This window comes from Ovis canadensis, chromosome 3, assembly GCF_042477335.2.
Source record: "Ovis canadensis isolate MfBH-ARS-UI-01 breed Bighorn chromosome 3, ARS-UI_OviCan_v2, whole genome shotgun sequence".
Classification (NCBI taxonomy): domain Eukaryota; kingdom Metazoa; phylum Chordata; class Mammalia; order Artiodactyla; family Bovidae; genus Ovis; species Ovis canadensis.
The window spans coordinates 11,449,721-11,467,982 of NC_091247.1; the positions used below are offsets into that span (position 1 = coordinate 11,449,721).

At 42.2% G+C, this 18,262-nt stretch overlaps 1 protein-coding gene across 1 annotated transcript in view; it reads left to right on the forward strand.

Moving 5' to 3' along the window:
- PSMB7 (proteasome 20S subunit beta 7) overlaps positions 1 to 18,262 on the forward strand; it is a 56,631-nt gene that overhangs the window by 7,862 nt on the left and 30,507 nt on the right. Inside the window, exon 5 of the mRNA XM_069582522.1 lies at positions 346 to 461. Within this exon, the coding sequence (XP_069438623.1) occupies positions 346 to 461 (116 nt within the window). The remainder of the gene's footprint in view (positions 1 to 345; positions 462 to 18,262) is intronic.

Genomic DNA, 18,262 nt, shown 5'->3' on the forward strand with positions numbered 1-18,262 from the left:
AGTAAGCCACGCTTGGCTCTGAGACTTTCTAATGACTTTGGGTTGGTTTTTCCTTCTCTACAATAAGAACTATAGTGTCTTCTTTTGAAGGGAGTTGTGAGGCAGAGATGATGTAAGGCACATGGGTGCTTCATACAATTTACAGTTTTTTTTGACTGATAGATGTTCAAATATGTTTGCTCCATTCCTTATTTTTTTCCCCATCAGAACAGTAGCTATTTAATGAAGCAGTAGTAGTGAAAGAAAAACTTTTTGTTGTCTGACTTCTCGTGCAACTTTTGAGTAAGTTATAGTGATGCAATGTAGACTCATTTTTTTTTTTCTTATGCATGCTCTGATCACCAGGTATCAAGGTTACATTGGTGCAGCCCTAGTTTTGGGGGGAGTAGATGTTACTGGACCTCACCTCTACAGCATCTATCCTCATGGATCAACTGATAAGTTGCCTTATGTCACCATGGGTGAGTGTAATGTTTCCCTGATGTTTCAGAATCCTCTTATTTACCAAAGTAGTCTCTAAAAGAGCTGGTTTATTTCCTGATAGAGGAGGCAGCACAATGTGCTTTGATTCCTTCTACAAATATCTGTTGATTTCCTTCTGGGGATTAGGCCTGTTTTGTCTGCTTGGGATATAGCAGTGAACAAAATTTAGACTTAAGTGTCTTGCCTACAAGGAGTTTATATTTTAATGGGAGTGGACAGACAATAACAACAGCTTTATGTTAGAAAGTGATAAATACTAGGAGAAAAAAACATAATGTAAGTGATATTATACCACAATTATGCAAGATACTACCTTTGGGGGAAACTGAGTTAACAGTGTACAAAAACTTGGTTTATTATTTCTTACATCTGCCTGTGAATTGACAATTATCTCAAAACAGAAAGTTAAAAGAAAATTAATGCAGTGTAAGGGGACTTGAGAATGTTGGGGTGGAAGCCAGATAATACTGTTAAACAGGAAGGTTACAGTAGGTTCGTGAAGAAGGTGAGGTTTGAGTGAAAGGGGCTCCCAGGCAGAAGGAAGACTGGAGGCCTGCCTTGGGGAACAGGCCTGGTACGTGCAGAGAGTTTTTAAGTGACAGAGTCTCTGTTTGCCGTTTAGTCGCTGAGGGATCCTGGACATTTAAGGTTCCTCTCTCAGCCTTGATTTCCTCACTCTGAAATGGTGTCAGTAATGCCCACCATGCATGCAGGGTATGATGATTAAAAATGATGTATGTAAACCATCTGACCCAATGCCTGTTCTGTAAATAGTAGCTACACTTTTTATGTCAGCTTTGTACATTTGTATTTTAGCTATAAATGCTAGATGAATATTTTTTTTTAATAACTAAAAAAAAAAGTGATAAAATTACATTAGAAGAGTTGGGATTTTTGAATTTAACTCTCATGCTCAATTTCTGAGTGAAATTTTTGCATATATCCAGAAATTTGAACAGGCCATGTGTAACCAGCGTTTTTCTAGATGTTGTTTAACTTTCACATTTTTTGCCTTGGTATCTTGGCTCTGCAGAGCCAGGGATAACTGCTGCCTTGAATAGTCTGAAAATTGTTAGTGTGAGACTTTGCTGTTTCATTATGTTTAATACTCAAGCCTCTTATGAGGTTTGTATATAACAGATGTTCCCTGTTTGTGAGAAGAATGATTTGCCCCCAGATACCATATGGAATAATTATTTTAAAATGAAGATAGACTAATTTTAGAAATGTTTTGAATTCTTTGTTCCATTTTATTTGCTATCTCCATCAAGATACTGTTTTTATTTCTCCCCATCTGGTGCCTTTAAATGGTAGTAAAGGTGCAATAGTCTTTTCTATTAAGTAGTTTTATTTCTTCTTTTTTTAATTAAAAGACTTTTCACACTTGCAAGAAGGTAACAAGAATGTACAATGAATAGTCATATATACCCTTGACTCATTTTTGTCACCTAACATTTTACCACATTCTTGCTCGCTCTCTGGTGCATTTTTGCTGTGTGTGTGTGTGTGTGTGTTTGACCATTCGAGAGTAAATTGTGGACACTATAACCCTCTACCTCAAAATCCTTTAGAATGTTCCCTTACATCACCTTGATGACATCATCAAAATCAGAAAATTTAACATTGATACAAGGCCTTTTCATTTTTGCGATGGGAAAATTGAGTTGGTTTCTGTTGCTTTTGAATTGTAGTAATTTGTCTTATGAGCATCATCCCAAACTTAGGAAAGGTTGTTGGAAGTGAGTAAAGCAGATTTGTGTCTGCTCATTCCGTTCCTGCAAGTCCGCTTTGTGCCCCGTCCTGGCCAGCAGTGACCTGCTTCCCTCCAAGTCCAGCGTGCGTCCGTGGTGACGGCTCCACGCCCGGCTTAGAAATCGTTACTCTCCACAGTCTGGCTTTGCTTTCATAGGAAATTAAGAAGAGCAAGATACCAGTAACGTCCGATTTTAGATACACAAGTAAGATGTGACTTTTAAGGTTTAGTTTGCTTGTTCCCATCTGTTCATTTATTTATCAACTATTTCTTGAGTGCCTTCTGTGTAATAGCACTCTAGCAGGCTTCACAAAGCAGTGACTGTTTGGATCTTGCCCTCAACATACTCTCAGTGTAATGGGGGAGATAGATGTATAAAGACAAGGTACAAAGGTCAGTGGAGGCCCAAGGGAGAAATGGTCACTTCTAGACTGGAAGATTTCAGGGAAAGCTTCACTTCACTTGAGCTGAATCTTAAAAGAAGGATAAGTTACTTTCACTCATTAGAAATTTATTTAGCCTCTACTATGTGCTTGGGGGGTTTCCCAGGTGGCGAAGTGGTTGAGAATCTGTCTGCCCTTGCGGGAGATGCAGGAGACTTGGGTTCATTCCCTGGGTCGGAAAGATCCCCTGGAGAGGGAAATGGCAAGCCACTCCAGTATTCTTCTTGGGAAATCTCCTGGGCAGAGGAGCCTGGCGGGCTACAATCCTTGGGGTCTCTGAGAGTTGGATATGATTGAGCCACTGAGCATGCATGTGCTAGGTAGTGGGAATGTAGTGGTCAGGACAGCACTTATCCTCAGGGCTTATAGTCTTGTGTGTGAGATAGGAATTAGACAATCTGATACACATTAATAAATACACATTAATCTGAAAGAATGCGCTGTGCTGAGTGCCCTGAAGGAAAAGAAAAATTAAAAGGGAGAATTTCTAACAGGAAGGAGTGTGTGGATAATGGGAGTTTGGAAAGTCCTTATCCTTATTGGGCAAGTGACAGGAAAACATTTTCGAATGAAAAGCAATTTATGAACATGACAAAACATTCAGGTGCGGGAAAATATGTGAAAGATAAGTCCCTATTTCATAGTAACCAGTGTTAAAGAGTTTACTGTGTTTTTTCTCAGGAGGTATTTTATGATCCACCTTTATAGATCCCTATTATCTGTTATCTTTCTGTGTATTCCTGTTACAAATACACTGCTGAAGTTATGCTGTAAATATTGTTCAATTCCCATTAACTTGTTTTGAAGAAAATTTTGTATCAGTGCCTATAGATCGATATCAAATCTATAGTAACACTGTCCTAGAATTTTACTGTATGTCTGTACCAGGACTTAAGTGACCATTTGTCCTGTTGATGAGTGTATGTGTTGGTGAGCTTGTGTAAATGCATCTGATAAATTCCTGGTAGTGGAGTTTCTGGATTAGGGTGGGCATGCATATTGCTCAGAATTCTCTGTTGAAAGCATTAGAATCACTGGATGATCTAGGAAAGGAGGATTTTTTTTTTTTTTAAGGATAGTAGATGACTCACAGAATAGCTGGGAGGGCAAGACCTGGGTGTGGGGCTGAGAACAGTATCGGAAAGCATGCTGCCGCATGGGCCCCATTGGAGGCAAGGGTGGAATCTGCAGACAGCCCCGCTGGCCTGGCTGGCGCAGGCCCAGCTCACTCCTCACTCTGCTGCCCCAGCTGCCTCGTCCAGAGCTGAGGCTTCCTGCCATCTCACTCACTGTCAGAGAGTTCCTTCCAGCAAAGGGTGGGTGCTAGATTGCTGATGGTGGGTAAAGTTCAGTCATCTGTTCGTAGAGTGGTGGGGTTCCCCAGACACAGGAAATACTGCTTCTGGGCAGCCCCTAAAAGTGACAGGTGACTGACCGTACAGTGCATCTTACCTTTTGAGAGCTGTTGCCAAACTGCCCTCCAAAATGATTGCATTAATTTGTATTCCACCAGGAGAATGTGAGAATGCCTTTCTCTTATAAGCTCTCCTACTTTGGGTATTCTTGTCAGTCTGGTAGGTGAAAAATGGGAAAAAGTAGCTCTTAAACTGAGACCTGAATGGTAAGTAGGAATTAGCCAGGAATTTGCCACCCTGCTCCCTACCTGCCAGAGAAAGACTTTTTAGGTCCTGCGGTGCACAAGGGACCAGTATGGTCAAAGGCCAGAGTTTAGCTGGATGGGTGAATTGAGTGCAGTGGGTGAGGGGAGTGCTCCATGCGGGGGGCACAGCAGAAGCAAAGACAGGGAGGGATGAGGATGTCTGGGCTTTGAGGAGGGTGGAGGAGAGGCAAGGCTGGAGAGCTAGTCGGGAGAGTCCCATCGTACAGGCTGAGTTGTCTGTGTCCTGGATGTTCCCATCTACTGTTTGAAGCAGGAGATGATAGGATGAGATTCGTCGTTGGAACAGGCTAGCAGCCGTGGGAAGGAGGATTGGCATGGGGAAGTCTGGAGGCCGAGAGAGAGGTAACATCTGGCCGGAAATGTTGAGAGTATGGATGGGTCCAGGGGTGACCACGGTCGTCCTGGAGACCTCTCAGAAACCAGCCACTTGGCCCCATTGCAGCCTCTGACCATCTCCTGCCCTCCTCCAATGCCAGTTCCTTCCCAGCTCTCAACCTCAGTGCTCCTCCACTGGGGTCACCTCCCTTCCAGTCCGGCTCTGGACCCTTTTTCCCGTTTCATTTCCTCTTCCTCCTCTGCTTGTACTTCAGGGGTTTGTGGCAGCGGGCCCCTCGCCCTCCGTGAGCTGCCCTCACTTCCCACTGCTGCCGTGCTGCCTCCTTTCAGAAATGCCTTTTCTGCCGGGAATGTTCCCTCGCGACTGCCTCAGGCTGTTACCAAGTCCCTCTCCAGGAACTTGGGTGAGACTTGATTCCAGGATTCAACCTTGTCCAGTCTCTGCTGTCCCAGCCCTTGTCCTTCCTGCCCCTGCAAGAGTCAGCGATCTCTGTCAGTAGAATCTGTCTTACTCCTAGAGTCTGTGTGATTCAATGACTGTTAGATGTTGAATTAATTTTCTGATTCTCTAACTTGGTTGTGTATGTATGAAACCTAGTGTTAGAAACCTTAACTGCTGTTGATTGTTTGTGAACAGGTTACAGAACCCCTAGGGGAGAGTTGGTTTAGATTGTGTTCCGTTTGTGTGGCCCCAGTTGGGCCGTTAAGAGAACAGTACAAAGCATTGGATATATGATAGGTCTTTTTTTTTTTTAGCTTTGTATTATTTTAAATTTAAAGCTAATTTGGAGGTGTCCCTGTGCCAGTGTCTGCTGGTGCTGTCACATTATTTTTAGTTATAATTACCTGCAAGGGGTGCGTCATTGCCTTCTTACTGAGAGAAACCTGAAACTTAGATTTACTGACCTGCCCGTTACCACCCTGCCTGGGAGCAGCAAAGCTGAGATTTGAACCCTTGTCAAAGAACTTCAGCCCAGGCAAGCCTGAGCTTACCACAGCTGCTTTGATTTTATCATCTTACAGATGTTACTTCATTAAGCTATTAAGCCTTGCTTCTGAATACTAAAAATATTTACACAAATTCCCAGGGGCATTTATTTGTTTGGCATATTTTTGACTGCTCTTTGTGAAGATTTTCTATCCTGCATATTAAAAACAGTATTTACTGAAACAGCTTTATAGTATCAAAGGAAACTTTTCAAAATTATAAACAATTCTACCACCCGAAGACAACATGAATTTTATATTTTGTTTCTCTCTAATCCAAGTCCATTGTGAAGAGCAGCCTTTTATCAGAGAATGTGAAATAAAATAACAGTTTTTGTGCTGTCCTGGTTTTGTCTTTGTCATTCTCTTCGTTTCTTTCAGCCATTGTTCACTTTTGAGCAGGGGTTGACGCCTCTTTCCCTGTGGTGGGAGCTGTGCTGGGCTGCCTTTCTTCCTGAAGAAGTTGTTCTGGCTTCCCATGGAGGTGTTTGTTGTTTTCCTTTCTTCTCTCTCTTTTTTTTTTTTTTGAGGGGATGAGGAGTTTGATATTGAGAGAGAACCGCAGAAATGCCAAAATGTAGTGGTTTTTGTCTTAATTCATGTGACTGACTTTGGGTGAGCTACAAAGCAAACCTCCAGCTACAGATGAAATAGAAGGCCCTCCTAAATGAAATGGGCCCACTGAGCGTTAACATTCCCTGTTCGACTAAGGCTTTCCTAAAGCGTGCTGTAAGTGAGAAAATGAGTATTTCATGTAAATTCTCATGTTTTAGTGAAATTACCAAGTTTTTTATTATGAAAAATAAAAAGATAGCTTTGTAATGGATCTTTTTTTTTTTCCTGAGTTATTTGACAGTAAGAGCTGGAAGCTACAAATTACCCATAAGACAGGGGTGTCTAAACTTTGTCTACCCATGGGCCTATATTGGTGACTAGCCAGGCGCCTGAAGGCTACTCTTAATTTGCATGGAACAGAAGACACCTGTCTTGTCTTGCGCGTCTCTTAACCTTCTGGCACAGCTCCTTGAGCATCGGGTCCAGGAACCTCCTCGCTGAGGGCTCGCCTTCCTGAGGGTTTGCTTAAGAGGAGAAGACATCAAACGCCTCATGGTGTGGCCCTCAGACAGCTTCTATCCTAAACCTATCTTGTGAAGAGGATGCTGACTGTAATGATAGCTGTGTTCCTCCGGTAGCTTGCCCGCTTGCAGTGCTGGCAACTGTGAGAGCCCTTTTACTGAGAGGATCTTTGCACTGCTCTGAGGTGGTTGCCATCATCCCTGTCTTATGAATGAGGATATTGAGGCTCAGAGAGGTGTGCCGAGGTCACGCAGCCTGGAGGTGCGTGGTCTGGCTTGAGAACCCTGGGTCTCTGTGGCTTTTCCCCCTTGGCTTGGTTGTTACTGAGTGGTGTGTGGCAAGTGGTTCAGGCCAAATGTGATTTGATCCATTCTCAAAAAAAGAAGAATGCACCCCTTAGGTTTCATTTAATTATTTCCCTCTTTACGAACATAATTTGCAGGAGACTGCAGGTGATCGATTAGTGGAATTGTGGAAAGCTGGGCAAGATTTTTTTTACTTTATTAAGAAAGGGAAAAGGGTTTTGGTGTTCTTTTTTTTTAATAGACAAAATGTGGGTTCTTTTAATTCTCAGATTAATTAGCTTATTCTTTTAACTTGCCAGCTTTTCTTTATTAAACAAACTGAAGTAGTGTCAGGAGAAGCCTGGGGACCATCTTTTGCTATTAGTTTGGCAGTGCTCCTTGTAGCTGCATTGGCAGCGTATATAAAATTTTTATTTTGCCCACTTATTCACATAGAGAATTAATATGAATGAAATTTAAAGCACGACATTCCTGGAAATGAGGCCCTTGGACAATTTAGGAATACTAACTTAAGGAATAAACATTGATATGCACCATTAGGGAAGGCTTTGGGTCACTGCCAGGGCCGTCCAGGTAAAATTCTCTCTCCAGATGAACTGGCTATACAATTTCCTAATTACTGGAATGTACGTCTTAGTCCCAGTTTACAGAGCCCCCTAGCAATTAAAAAGATTCGGGACAGAGTAAACATACCAGATGTCTCACCTTGTGGGCAAAGAAGAGTCTTAGAATTAAGTTGGAACTTAGGAACATCAGTAGGGAATTCAGACCTGCCGGTTTTCTCCATATTTTTACTCTAAAGTACAACCTTCGTGCAGGCATTTTATTACCTCCACATGACTTGATTTGAAAAAATTTTCCTGTGCTATGTATATTAGACCAGTGCACTACAAGATGGCAAACATTTCTTCCACATTAATTTTCAACTCTGAAATCAGATGTGAACTCTGATTTAGCACTGTATTTAGTTCAGTGGCCTTCTCAGGGGGCACATGCTTGACCAGAGCTACTCATCTAACCTCTCTGAACCTCAAACCCCTCATTTCTAAAAAGAAGCTGACTGACTTTTTTAATTGATATCACTGGATCATTGGGAGGCTGCAGTATCACATATGTGAACACGCTCTGTAAAGCACTACATGCTTTCCCCTGCACATGTGTTGCGGCATCATTTTTAATTTTTCAAGGTAGGGTGGGGTTGTGGAAAGAGCTGGTCTTTGTAGTCAGACTGGGTTCAGATCCAAGTGCAACGTTGGTTAGCTATTTGAGCATTGATTTCTCCTTCAGGAAAATGGAGGTTCTAAGGTCTGTTCCATGGGAAATGTGTGAGGATTAAGCAAGATACCACATGTAAAAATCTTTGTGTGTGGAACATCATTGATGTTTGGTGCATGGTATTTTGATAATTTTGGTGCTAACACATTCTCTGTGTGCGGTTCTGTGTACTAAGATTTTCCTGGCAGTTTTTCTTGCTTTGATTAAATAAGATGAATTTCAGAGGATTTAAAATGTGTGATGCATGGATTTTATGTCTTAAAGTTTATACCACTGTGGGATGCCAGGAATTAAGTAACTGAGAACCAAAAGCCCATGAAAGTTGGATTACGCATCTTGATTTCCTGGTTGTTGCAAAGGTGGTACTAAGCCAATAGATGGTGCCGTTATGTTAGGAAATGAGAAAATATTTACTTCTACAGTTCATCATGTTCTTTCAGGGAGTGTAACAGAGCCAGTCTTTGCTGGCTCTTCATCTGTTCTAATTAGTGTGGACTTTGTTCTTGATTCTGTGTAAAAAATATTAAATGTTTCTTTTTGTAGGTTAAGTAGGGAGGTATTGAATTAATATTAGGGTGCTCTTCCTCTTGTCTTTTCTACTCTTGATGTTTTACCACTAAATCTTTTGTAGTTTGAATTTAGCCCTTAGTTTACAGCCAAAAATAAAGCCCTTGCCAGGAGTATATCTCAGAAGTTGAATGCAGTACGCACAGTTTTGAGTCCTTTGCTTTAAACCCTATTTCAGAGAGAGTGAGGTTCATTATTAATTCGTTCATCTTTACCTGCTCTTGTTTCAAAATGGGCCCTGCTACAAAATGTACTTTCTTATTCTTGCTAATGTAACCTAGTGCTTGGTCATCTTTACTTCTTTATTGGACAGACCAAGAGGAAAGTCATTTTATATATCAGAAGACCTTTCATGTGGAGGTCATATAGCTAAGGATTTGCTGGCAACCAGATCTACCATTACTAGCTGTGTGGTTTTGGTTAGGTTCCTTTACCTCTGTGATCTTATTTTTTTGTTTGTTTTTCATCTATAAAATGGATATAATATAGGTGAATAAAGTGAAAAAATATGCAACAGTGCTTTTGCACATTTTCCTCAGTATATAGGATTTATTATTCACCCAAGGCTCTGTGGACAAGATAACCTTTACTTACATTTAAGACTAAGTGTGGTTTTATAAATTATGAAACTCTGTGGTCCTTTGTCCTTGAGGGTTCTGAGGGACAGGGAAACTTGGGAAAAGCCTGCAAAGGGATTAACTTGCAATTTGGGATGCTGTTTTGAAATGTGGACCGGCGTAAAGGTGCCTTTGAAAGCCTGTCAGCTCCGACTGCCTCAGGCTCCCGTAGCAGGAGAGGGAAGTGTACGCCCTGCGGTCGGCGGTGCTGAGGGGCAGCTTGATTCCTGGCGGGGCCTGACGAGGGTGGGAGCCTGATTAGGAAAGGCAGTATAATTTTAAGGCACTTTTCATCCTCCATCTTATCCTTTCAACATAGGGTTAGTTGACTCCTCTGAGTTTTCTGGCCTTAATGCATTGTGGTAGTTCATTGGAATACATTAATAAAGCACAGCCTTCACTCTTTAGGCCTGAAGTCCCCAAATGTTAGTCTTTCCTTAAGAATAAGTGTTTACAGTCTGTCAGGTCAATGAGACATTGGCAGTTGCAGTTATAAGAAAAATCCCTGTTCCCTTTAAGTGGTGTTTAAAATGATTTACTTACAATAAAATGTAACTCCTTTTTTACTACATTACATTTAGAAAAGGAACTGCATTTCTTGAGAAATTACTTTCTGAGTGAAAATGTTGTTGGGTGCTTTAAAATCTATTTCCTAGCATATTAAATGCAATATATATATTTTTTATTCATTGGGGATAAAAGATAGACTCTGACATTGAGGTACATTTGCTGATGAAAAGGAAGCATTCTGTCCCCTCACAAGGGGTTTAAATGTAATACTCAGTGCTTACTCAGGAGTGAAAACATCAAATTAAACTGTTTATGCTGACAGAGGACGATTCTGGATTTCCGCAACCCATGCAAGATTGTCTGATTGCTTGGCCTGCCTCTCCAGAAGCTTTTGGCCAAGACTTATAATGAAATGCATGCATACAATTAAACCATTTCAAGTCAGTGTCTGAGTTTTCCCAGGCGCTGAGAGGAGTTCCACTGCTCTCTAGTGGCTGAATGTGCTCCCCCAGCACTATCATTGTTTCATTTTCACAACTCAGCTCTTCACACGTTGTCGGTGTTGGCCTGCAGAGCAGGCACCAACGCCAGCAGACCAGGCCTTGTAGACCAGAGCAGAGTGAAAAATGATCCCAGTCCATGGGTCTGTGAAAGCACCAACTTTTTCCAGGATGAGTGGCCAGTTGAGTAATGATGAGCAGGTGTGAGTAAGCGCTCTGTCAGGGAGAGCTGACACTGATGGATGAGAATGTTCTCTGCCTTGCTCTTTTATCGCTGCATACATCTTACACCCTGGCAGTCCACAGTGGCAAACAGGTCCTTGGGTGCTTAAAATGGACTGCTTCTTAGTAAAAGGAGCAGCTTTCTTCCTGAAAAGATCTGGTTAAATTGATTTGGGGGGAAAGCAGTAGAAATCCATTTCCTGCTCCTCTCAGAACTTCATGGAAAGAAATTTTAAGGACCTTCATTTCTATTAAAGCTGCCAACCCTGAGACTTGTTGAGTATGGTTGTCTAAAAGACCCCTAGAGAGCAGGAAGCTTGTCCTAGAGCATCTGTAATAGCTTGCTCTTACTGAGCTTTTTACTGTGTGCCAGGCATCCTGTCTAGACGTGCCATCTCGTTCAGATCTCAGCCAACCTGTGAGGAAGACACAGTCTGTCATCCTCCCCTTTGTGTTGGGGAGGCAGCCAGAGCAGTAGGGCCGCTGTCCTGTCGCTTCTGGGGCATCATTCACCTTGTCTTGATGCGGTGGTGCCTCCTGGAGCAATTTGGCAGCGCTGCAGGACTCCGAGGGCCTCAGTGAGGTGCTGGGGGAAAGCAGGGAGGAAGCGCAGAGCTGTGCACGTCCTGTGCATCTGTGTGTCCCAGGGCCTGCTGCCCAGTGGCCACCTGGGATGGTTGGTTTGAAACAATGAGTGGGGAGTTTCACCTTCTGAAAAGTGGATGGGCTAGAGCCACCAGTGAAAGTTGCTCAGTCGTGTCTGACTCTTTGCAGCCCCATAGACTATGCAGTTCATGGAACTCTCCAGGCCGGAATACTGGAGTGGGTAGCCTTTCCCTTCTCCAGAGGATCTTCCCAATCCAGGGATCTAACCCAGGTCTCCTGCATTGCAGGTGGATTCTTTACCAGCTGAGCCACAAGGGAGAGCCACCAGACCTAGGTTTGAATCTCGGCTACCCTTACTGCCTTTAAATTAGCTGAGCCTCAGTTTCCTTGTCTATAAAATGAGGAATTACCTGTACCACATGAGTTTAGAGTCAGGGACAGAAAAACCCTTGGTAATTATTTTCCCTTCCCCAATGTGAGAATTTATGAGCCTAGACATGATTAGAAAAAGCAGATTTCTACCTGATGACTTTTTGAGAGTTTGACTTGAGAGAGTACCGGGTTTTAGAAAATTATTTGTCTTTTATTTATAGTTTCTTCAGCACGTCTAATAAAATAGATTTTACAATTGCTGGGTTTGATTTCATACTTTTAGTTAACCCTGACATGTATAAAAGTATAATTTCATGTTTCTTTTTAATCCCACTGTCCTTAAGCCATATTAATGTGGATGCTTTTTAAATATATAGAACAGGTAAAAGCAGTATCTCAGTAAAATTTTCCTGATGCATTTTGAGTTTTGTCCAGAGATGGATTGTTCTCTTAGAAACAGGTTCAAATTGAGCCACTAAAGTAATGCTGATACACTAAGATCAGAAACACCCTCAGAGGGTTTACAAAATGGAGAGTAACTTCACTGTTTTATTTAATTTTTTTGAATGGGACTATTTAAAAATAAATACTTTGGTACTTGAGTAGTATTGGTAAATAGTGAATAGCATCTGTTTAATCATCTAAAACATTTAACTAAAATCCCAGTCTCATTTGAATTTCCAAGCAAAACACAAATTAACTGTATCCAGATGTGTGTTAATTGTTCTGCTGAAATCTAAGCAAAAAGTTAGAAAGCATGATTTTGGGGCTAAGGGAGTTAAGAAAACTAGAGCTGTTTTCATGCCTACTTGCTAATCTCAATTTCAGGCATCTGGGTTTGCCGTCTGAGAGACAGCATGGGGAACAGAAGCCGTGCTGGACACTTTAGATTCAGACGATTGGGCTCATGCTCCCAGATTCGCTAATCGTCTGCTGTGTGATCTGGGCAAGTTCCTTGTCTCCAGGATTCAGTTTTCCTTTCTGTGAAACGGGGCTGCACTTACCTGCCATGTCTGAGGAGCATAAAAACTCTGTGACTGTGCTTTGAAGTTTAATAAACACCAGGTCCACTGTGTCTGTTGGCGTCTGTTTAGTAAGTTGGTTGTCACATGGCAGACTTCTGGATAAGTGAGATCTGGCTTGGTGCTGGTATGCTCAGAGGACTTCATTGTTAAGATGATTTTACATCTTTTTAGAAGATGTTGGTGCCTGTCCTAAGGAAGCCCTCCCAAGGACTGGTAGAGAGACATCATGTATTTATCTGTCTGTGACAGTTGATTGCTTTTGTTCATTGGGATTGTTGATTCCTGCATGGGTTGACCTGCGGGCCCCTCTCTGCAGATTTCAGGACCAAGCTGCCTGCTGCTGCTACACAGCAGGACTATGACAGCTGGCAAGGTCTTGGTCTTCTGCGATATCTTTTCTCATCCCTTCATGATGTCGAATTCTTCAAGTGTGTATCTTAAAAAATTGTAAGTAATACATTGTCATTGAAGGAAAATAAGAAAACACAAGTAAGCAAAAAGATTACAGTTTATTACAGAAATAAACATAATTTTAAAAACTTTTCTTCCACGTGCATATAATATGTATTGTATAAGCATATCTGTTAGTTTTGCTTCAGAACATGTTTTTCCCTCAGTACTCCAGTACTTTGGCCACCTCATGCGAAGAGTTGACTCATTGGAAAAGACTCTGATGCTGGGAGGGATTGGGGGCAGGAGGAGAAGGGGACGACTGAGGATGAGATGGCTGGATGGCATCACTGACTCGATGGACGTGAGTCTGAGTGAACTCCGGCAGATGGTGATGGACAGGGAGGCCTGGCGTGCTGCGATACATGGGTCGCAAAGAGTCGGACACGACTGAGCAACTGAACTGAACTGAAGATTGTATTGTGGACATTGCCAAAAATTATTGTTGTGTTTAATCACCATGTATATGAATTTGTTTGTTTTCCCTATCTCGTGATTGTTGGTGCTGGACCTTTACATTTACCTCCAGTCTATGATGTTACTTTTTTTGTTTTTTATCATCTAAACTGATCAAAGTGTCATTTGGGTTGTTACTGTTCATTTCTTTTGGATCTATCTATAGCAGTAGAATTACTGGTTTGGTGGGTACCTGTGGCTCTGTGCTTTCTGATTGATGCTTCTAAATTGTGGGTTAAAAAAGTTCCATATGTGCTTCTACAAGAATATGTTAGATTGCCCTTTCTAGCTGGGTATTCTTCTTTCTAATGTTTGCTAATCTAGAAGTAAAAAAAAAAGGCTATTTAGTTTCTATTTGTATTTATTTCTTTGATGACTAGTGAACTGGAGCAGTGTCTCTAAATGTGTATAGACCTCTTGTTTTCTTTGTAAACTGCTGTGTCATTTTCTTTGTTGGTGTATTGATAGTATTTATCTGTGAACTCTTTAATTTTTAATGCCCTGTGTGTCACACATATCTCTGAGTTTCAGGACTTATATTTTACATTGTTTACAGATGCTAGTCTTTTTACCTTTTAAAGCCAGTGGCCTAAATGTTCTTAATAAGACAGATACTTCATTTTGAAAGAATGGCTGGAGATGTGACCCTTGTTTGTGCCTGAGCCCCCTCTTCCTGGAGGTCTGCGTTTGGGTTCCCCATGGAGTCATCTTGAATGTCTGTGGGTGAGTCAGTCCCTGGCAGAGGTGGGGAGCAGACTGTATTTCCAGGGCATCTCTTGAATTCTTCTGATGAACACCAAACCCAACAGCCAGGGTAAGGCAGGGCGCACCCAGGTGGCCGCAGTGGATGTGGCAGTGCAGAGCCGTCTTCATCCCCCGCGGACGATAGGGTGGCGCTGTGTGCCCTGACCTCCATCCCGGTCTCTTCCTACGGCTGGCTGCCGAGTGGTTTGGGAGGTGGTGGTTGAGCGGGTGGTTGTGTGTGGATGGCGTGGAAGAGCTTGGGAAAGGACAGTGGATGCAGAGGTAAGTCAGTAACTAGGTGGCCATCTCAGCATTGTGCACACCCTCTCTAAATGCCAGTCCCTGAATTGTACCTGGTTTTTCTGATTTTTTAAAGAGCTTTGTTCTGGAAACAACACTGACCACTCAGTACCTGTGGGTGGGCTGACAAAGGCAGACTTGGTGGAGGTTGCTAAGGAGCAACCTGGAGACTGCTGAGGAGACAGAGCTCTGGTGGGGGAAGGCAGACATCCAGGGAGGGCGTTTCTCTCCTGAGAGTATCACAGAGCTCAGACCTGACCGGGACCTGTAATAGGACATGGTTTTGTGGGTTTAAAGCACTTTTTTCCTTTTGAAAATTGACTTGCTTTACATTTGATTTTGTCTTATGTTCATTTTAGTATGGTAAATTAGGTAATAAATGTTCTGTTTCACTTTATCAAGACATTTACTGCTGTAGTCACTCTTTCAGGACCCGCTGTTTTCCCAGCTTCTCCATTTGAACAGTTGTACTGAAATCAGCCCAACCTAATTCAGTAATTTTTTTTTTTTTTAGTGCTCACTGTGTGCCAGGGACTGCTAGGTCTGGGGGACGCAGCTGTGAAGGGATGGACAAGTTGGCAGAGATGAAAGTGGTCAACTCTCATCACTTTAGATGTGGTGTGGTGCTTAAGAAAGGCTTCTGGGAAAAAGTCATCTCTCAGCTGAGGTTGGACGGGTATCTCCGCCTTCTGTGGATTATGAGGGGCAGAGGGAGAAGCATGTGTCAAACGTAGATGTGAAGTGGTCTGGGCACTTAAGAAATTACTGTCAGCTTGGCGTTGGTGGGGTGCCAAGTGTGTGTGGATATTGGGGAGGTGGGGTGGCTGAGGGAGCCAGAGACCTGGTCATGGAAGGTCACGCGTGTCTGCTTTGAACTGTACTGTGGCCTGTAGAACTTTCTGTTTGAGAGAATGACATAGGGTCACACCTGAGACAGAAATCCTGGCCTGTGCCTGTTAGTCCCGTAATCCTATACAGGAAGCTTTATTATGAGGATGACAAAGTGATAGCATCGGATGTGTGGCCCATGGTGGGCACTCAAGCAGAAGGCTCTTGTTTCCTGTCCTTGGCTGCCTCCTCTCTCCTGTTAGGGGCGTTGAGGGCAGGCCTCTCGTCCCTTGCTCCTAGACCCTTCCTGCATTTGTGGACAGCATAGGCCCTCTGACATCAATTTCCTTCACCTGACAATGCCTGCTGTCTAAAGCAGCGGACCCTGTGCCTGGCCCACTGCCCCCTGGCTTTTCCGTTTGTTTATTCCTTGATGGGAAACCAGGCCGTTCTGACTAATTGTCTAAGGTGGCCTTGCTTTTGGAGTAAAAAAAAAAAATGAGAGGATTTTTCCTTCAGAGGGATTTTTGCCTTGATTTTGGGTATGAGAGTAAGAGGTTAGTAGGTTTAATGATGAAATAATTGGAATGTCTGCAGATATTATAATGGTTTATAGGAAAAATGGGATAAAATATTTAAACATTTTGTGAGTCAGATGGCTGCCTTATTAACATGAAATTTGTCTTGATGGTTTATTGTATATAGTTTTAAGTGGCGTTGAAATAAAATCCAGAAAACTTGAATGAAATTATATTTAAAAAGACAAGTCTTATTGAGTTTACCATCTTTTTTCTTTTGAATGGCCAGCTCCTTCCAGTTCCTTCCCCTGGATGCATTGCCTTGAGCTTATGTGAGGATTTGCATGTTGTTCTCTTGCCATTTTGGGTGATTGCAGTCATATTTGAAATTGTCTTCTTTCTTCTGCATAGCAGACGCACATTCAGAGTTTCCTGGAAACCTGTTGACCAAGTCAGTGCATTGCATTTCCTAACACTTCTGTGTGTTTCTGAAAAGGGGGCGCCAAAGTCCTCCTTTCCTAAAATGCTAGGAGCAGGAGCTAGTTTGTAAGTGATTTAGAAATTGTTTTTAGTGTTGAATTTCCCTTTCTTTTCAGATATATTTCGAGTCTGCTTATCTTTGATCTCAGAGGAAACAGCATCAGGCAGTTTATCAAGCTCTTGTTTTCCTGAAAATGTCTCAGCTCTGTGCACGTGTGTGTCACCGGTGTGTGTTGGGGAGTGTGCTCTCAGTGGAGAAGCAGAGGTACCACGCAGTAAGGGTCCCCGTGTCCCTTCTGTATGTGCCTCTCCTACACCTTCCAGCTCTAAACATCGCGGTCTCTGGTTATAAGAGACACATCCACTGCATTGACAGACTTTCTTTCCTATGAGTTTAGGCTTAGTGTGCATTTCCACTTAGAGAAATTTTGTCTTCAGTACTGTTTCTCATGAAAAAAAAGCTTTCGATAAAGAAAGAATTACTGTATTGGGAGGGAAATGTTTTCTCATGTCTTAAAATTTTAGATGAAGCTAAGCAGAAGGAAATATATGTGCTCAGGAAAAGTAAGAGTAAAATTAATTTACTCTGAAACTGTCAAAGAGACGATGGCCCCGGAGAAAAGACAGAGCTTGTGGCCTTTAGGGAAAGATGGCTTTAAGGTCAGTTGAGTTTTTCCTTTTACAGTAACTGATTATAGTTTTCCACAAATGTGTTAGTTCTTAGTAAATAGCCATCTTTCCCCTGTCTTTTTCCAGCGTGTGTTTCTGGCCTCTGGTGTGTGTATCCTTGGGCTCTTTGCAGAGATATTCTTGGACCAGGCTGGGAAAGAAGTATTTTTTTCCCTGTGGTTTCTTTATTTGCAGTTTTCTTGTTTCTTTGTGATAGTTGTCCTTTGTTTTCCACATGAAACCCCAGCTTGTTTTTTACTGTGGAGTTCGAGATTGGTTCTCACTCATGCCTTAAAACAGAAACTTAGGTTACTTTTCCCCCCGATCCTTGAAACTCAGGGTAAATGTGTACGTCTTAAAGCACTGGTGGACTTTGACTCTGTTTCCAGGTTTTCCAGGACACACATACTATGAAATTCCAAAGCTGGATTTTGGTCAGTTTGTGTAGATATATCTAGTTTTATTTGGGCGCACTAGTTTTCTATCTGTTTAATTCCTATTTCCTTTCCAAAGGGCTTTTAATATCTCTTCAGGTTCCTTTTTTTTTTTTTTTTTCTTCTTTAAAAGAGGAGAAAAAAATTGTGAGAGGGGAAATGGGGTTGCCTTTTGCTCCCAAAGCCTAAATGAATAGTCATTGCCTGTAATGCCGTCTATACTCGTCGCTTCCCACTGCTTCAGATGTGATGTATCCGGTGCTGTGAAGGTAATGATCCTCAACCGCAGCAATATTCCCTAACAGGAGCATCTGTCATATTCATCGGGATTACCATGTTCATTGATTTGTGTCTGTAAATCTGCTGTTTCTACCCTTTAAATTTGATCTATAATTGGACCTCCTTAAATGGTTCAGATAAGCTAGTCTGTATTTTCTCAATGCAGCAATGCTGTCAGCTTCTCCTTTTTCATTATACATTCAGCAGACTTGATAAAATCAGCAGGACACCTCATTTGAAACTGTTTAATCGCTGCCTTTTTCCTTTGCTAAACCATTGAGGTGGTCAAGCGGTGTACACAAATCATTTTAAATAGAAAATATGGTTTTCTCTGTGACCCAGCTA